General features: G+C 44.6%; 1 protein-coding gene across 1 annotated transcript in view; it reads right to left on the reverse strand.

The window, feature by feature from the left end:
* The window catches only part of LOC127749887 (uncharacterized), a 13,824-nt gene extending 11,475 nt beyond the window's left edge, over positions 1-2,349 (reverse strand). The window contains exon 1 of the mRNA XM_052269851.1: positions 2,090-2,349. Coding sequence (XP_052125811.1) covers positions 2,090-2,230 — 141 coding nt within the window. The 5' untranslated portion in view covers positions 2,231-2,349. The remainder of the gene's footprint in view (positions 1-2,089) is intronic.
* Between the last annotated feature and the right edge of the window lie 2,019 nt (positions 2,350-4,368).

Here is a 4,368-nt window from a genome sequence, read left to right on the forward strand (position 1 = left end):
GTGATTTAAAAAAAAAAAAAAAAACGTGCAGTTTCGTTGCAAAAGGAAATTATTTCACTATTTTCTTTCCTAAATTTTCCGCGATGGATATTGTTTTTTAGTACCCCAAGGTTACATTTCTAGAGTTGTCCCACAGTCTGAACACGTACAGAGGTTTAACAGCTATTCCTGCCAAAAAGAGGCATCGGAGTTTAGTCCAATTCTACAGTTCTCCCGTACACGTGCAAAATACAGCTCTATGGCTCGATCGAGGCTCTTTTTTCTTTACACAGCTATTCAAGCAGCACTGTAATGGATCTTGCGGAACTGGTCTATAGCCCGAGTAGGGTAAGCAAACCCATGCGGGTGTTTGACGTGTTGCCTAAGTGTCGACATTCGGCCCGCTACCACTGGCAAAACCACGACTCCAAGACACCGGAGCGACCCACGGCCAAAGCGTGGATGAAATAATTAAAGAGAGTTACAGATAATGGCATCGGAGTTTAGTTCTGAAGAAAGCCTAAAACAGCCCTCCTGCCCTAACAGGGCACCCCAATCTTAATACGACCGTATAGGACGTTAAAAGTCTTCTTTTTTCAAAAAGGCATTTTCGGGATTTACGATTCTGCATTACAGAATGGAAACTAGAGCAGGTGCGGAGTTTATTCGCAAAAATGCATATTAGCACAAGAAAACGATGTTTCCTCCCACCTCTACACCAGCTGATCGCGTTTCGCGCCAACTTCTCGTTCGGAAAAAGGTGAGTTCTTGTCGTACGTCGTATTCTCGTGATGCAGTGCTGGACCCGTCTTGGCTGTAGAGTGTTGGCTGATAAACTCCGAAGCCCGAACCTCAAAACCCGTGGAAAGACTTGAGCCCCTGTAGCTCTGCGTGCATACCCGCTAACAAGCAGGCCGGCCCGACCATTTTTGTCACGCAATTTGCTGTAGAACATAATCAAATGATGTAACGGGCCTTCGGCCCGCAAAGCCCGTCGTCCTTAAAATTTGCCCCGTAGACACGAGAAAGGGATGTAACGGTGAAACACCGCGACTACAACCCACCCTTCTGCTTGGAAAACGTTTTTTGGGGTGGGGGGAGGAAGTTTCTTACCTCTTTTGCGGTTCTGGGCCTTCTTTTACATTTAATTGTTCACTACAGCAATTTTTTACTTGTTTTCGTCAAACAAGACCCTCTAGCGCCTAAACGGTTAGAGAAAGAGCCAAACGGACGAAATTATTGCCCAAAGGGCTCTTCTTTGACAAGTTACCCCTTGAGACCATTCAATCTTTTCGGAAATTATTAAATTTATTTTTGGGCCACTTTTGTGAGAGAAACTCCCTCTAGCGCCCAAACGGTATAAGATAGAGCAAAACGGACGAAATTTTCGCCCAAAGGGCTCTACTTTTGCAAGTTACCCCTTGGAAGACCATCTAACATTTTCTAAAATTAATATGTTTATTTTTGGGCCACTTTCGTGATAGAAACTCCCTCTAGCGCCCAAACGGTGAGAGATAGAGCAAAACGGACAAAATTTTTGCCCATAGGGCTCTACTTTGACGAGTTACCCCTTAGGAGATCATCAAAAAAATATTTTTTTCTGACTTTTTTGACCTACCTTATTTTCTTTGACACCCCCTTTTAGCTCTTTAGGGGTGGTTGCCAGGATTTGCCGTAGGCGTTTCGTTTTCTAGGAGTGGACCTTAAGATACCCTGAAAATTTCAAGTCTCTAGCACATCTCCTTCTAGTGGAACAGACAGACAGACAGACACACAGACAGACAGACAGACACGAGGTCGTTTGCATAAGCCCGCTGGATAGCTTTTTCAAAGCAGAAGGGCGGGCTAAAATACAACGTGAGAAGGCATGGAAAAATGTGCCGTGTAAACAGGGCTACGATAAAACGGTGTTGTGGGGTTGGACGAGGTTGAATGCCCCAGGGTCGGAGCCTTAATGCTATAGCGAGTAAGCAAACCAGCACACTGATGTGACGTTGGCTTGACAGATGGTACCCTGTTAGTAATGCTAATCTTCATTTTCACCAGGTTGCCCTGTAACTGGGCTTAAAATATTTATAGCTTTGGAAACTATCTTCAAAAGGTAACTTGCCTGTCCGCTGTAGCACATTGGAACGAACACAACAAAGATGATAGGCAGGGAGGATACGGAAAAGGCGTCAACGTAACCCAGGACAAATTCGTAAGTTGCCTGGATGGGCAGCAGCAGTACCGTTGAGAGGATGACTACCATAACGTCTGAGACGAGGTGATCGAGGAGCGAGGCCGTCTGCGTGAGTTGAATGTGCAAACGGACGCAAGCCCGAAGATCATCCGATGTCCTTGCTTCCTTAAGCTTAGTACCTGTCGCCTAGAGCAACGAGAAAAAAATGTCAACTTCGGTCTTTAAGGGAGTCGGGGATCAGTTAGTTAAATAGAGGTCCTCAGCACATTTTAAGACAAAAATTCTTTTGAGGTCCTTCATAGCTGAAAAGGACCGATAACTTCCCCACCCTAGTAGCACAAAACTGTCGTACGACTTTCGGTCAACAGAAGAAAAGAAGATACGGACTATCGGAGCGATATACGAAATGAGAAAAATGATTATCTCCCCTTTTCTCGGAACGAAAATCTTTATCGGCCAGCAATCGCAATGAGAGCGAAAAACCACTGTTGTGAATTTGACCAGGAATCCATAAAAAAGCTAGGTAGATGTACGCTAGACCACGTCTCTAACGGGCTTCGCAATATCTCACGAAACACTGTTACGCTGTGACGCGCCTGGCATACATCGACCTAGGCCTACGGCGCGGCGCTGACACCCAAGTCGGGTAAAAGGCAGAGTCGTAAACAGTCCTTCGGCCCCAAAAGTCACATTTTTTTCCCTTAGGGTTTGATTTTGACAAGTTACCCCACCGGAGACCAAATATCTGAGAACAAACATAAAAATGTTTTGCGGTCATTTTCGTGGAGAAAACTCCCTCTGGTGCCTAAACGGTTAAAGATAGAGCCAAACGGACGAAATTTTCGTCTGAAGGGCTCTACTATAGTGAGTTACCCATAAGAAAACTGTAAATTTATTTTTATTAAAAGTCATTTCTGGGACCTGTAATTTTTCATTTTTAAATAATCCAATTATTGAGCTAGAATCCTCTTCTTCGAACTCGATCTGTCTTTTTATGACACAAAACGGCCCTGAAAATCTCAGGTCGCTAGCTCAATTCGTTCTCGAGCTATCGTGCGTACAGACAGACAGACACACACAAACACACTCACAGACAGACGCGAAACTTTTTGATTATCATCACTGGAGGAACAGGCTTCGCTATCGCTCAGCCAAAAAATTCCAATATGCGCGACAGTTTCGTGTCCTTCCTCTTACACAGATGACGGACGGACTAACACGAGAGCAGCGGTAGCATCAACCCGCTTTAATGCTCTTTTAAAAGCAGAAGGGTGGGCTAAAAATGGCAAATCATTAAAAGCTATTAGATCTCTTGGGACGATGGAGGGAGCACATTCAGTCTTCCTTAAACTTTGTCTAACAAGGGAAGGTTTGCCGGTGATACAGGTAGATTTCAATGGCGCTTTGAAGTGTAGTTGTTTGCAACCCTTCACAAGGTTTAGCACTGTTTTTAGCTACCCGTAGGAAAATTAAAGGTAATTTTCCGCGAATTTAATCAAAAATTCCCTCATTGTATTGTTTTATTGCCACTTTTGCATGTCCATACGGTTTGGGCCGCAGCGCCCAGATTTTGCAAGAAATTGTCTTCCAGTTGGCACGTCCCATGAAAAATAATTCAACAAAATCAGTAGGGGTCACCAACAGGGTCCAGGATCGTAACTTCCCCTTTGGACCCGTTTTTGCGAACGCGAACCTTTTCGATTTCGTTCAGATTTTCTACAAGTGAATAACGTGCCGAATTATGATTTTCCTCAAAATCTGGGCGCTGCACCTTAAACGGTTCTCGAGATGTGTGCATGTAAAGTTGATAATCAGGCCATAAATTAGGCGAATTTTAAGTAAAATCCGCGTAAAACCATAGGCGCGGATTAAGGGCCGGCTGACAAGCCCTGGGAAAAAAAGTAAGTGGCAAAGTGCAAGTGAAGTGGCAGTTGAGTGTCACTTTGTTGCCACCTTGCTAAGGTGGCAGCCAAGTGGATTTTGACATTTTAAGTGGCAAGGGGGCACGCAAGAGGCAGCAAGGAGGTAAAGTGGCCAGCAAGGGGTGAAGAGGCTAGCTGGAGGCAAAGTGGCACTTGAGTGGCAGCATAGAGGCCAGGGGGCAAATACGCCCTCAGATAAGATTTATTGACTTCTATGGCTTTGCTTGGACCAAAAGGACTTTTGCAATAACAATAGAGGACTTCAGAGATCAATACATTTTATTT

This window comes from Frankliniella occidentalis, unplaced genomic scaffold (assembly GCF_000697945.3).
Source record: "Frankliniella occidentalis isolate FOCC.00 unplaced genomic scaffold, Focc_3.1 Scaffold5, whole genome shotgun sequence".
NCBI lineage: Eukaryota > Metazoa > Arthropoda > Insecta > Thysanoptera > Thripidae > Frankliniella > Frankliniella occidentalis.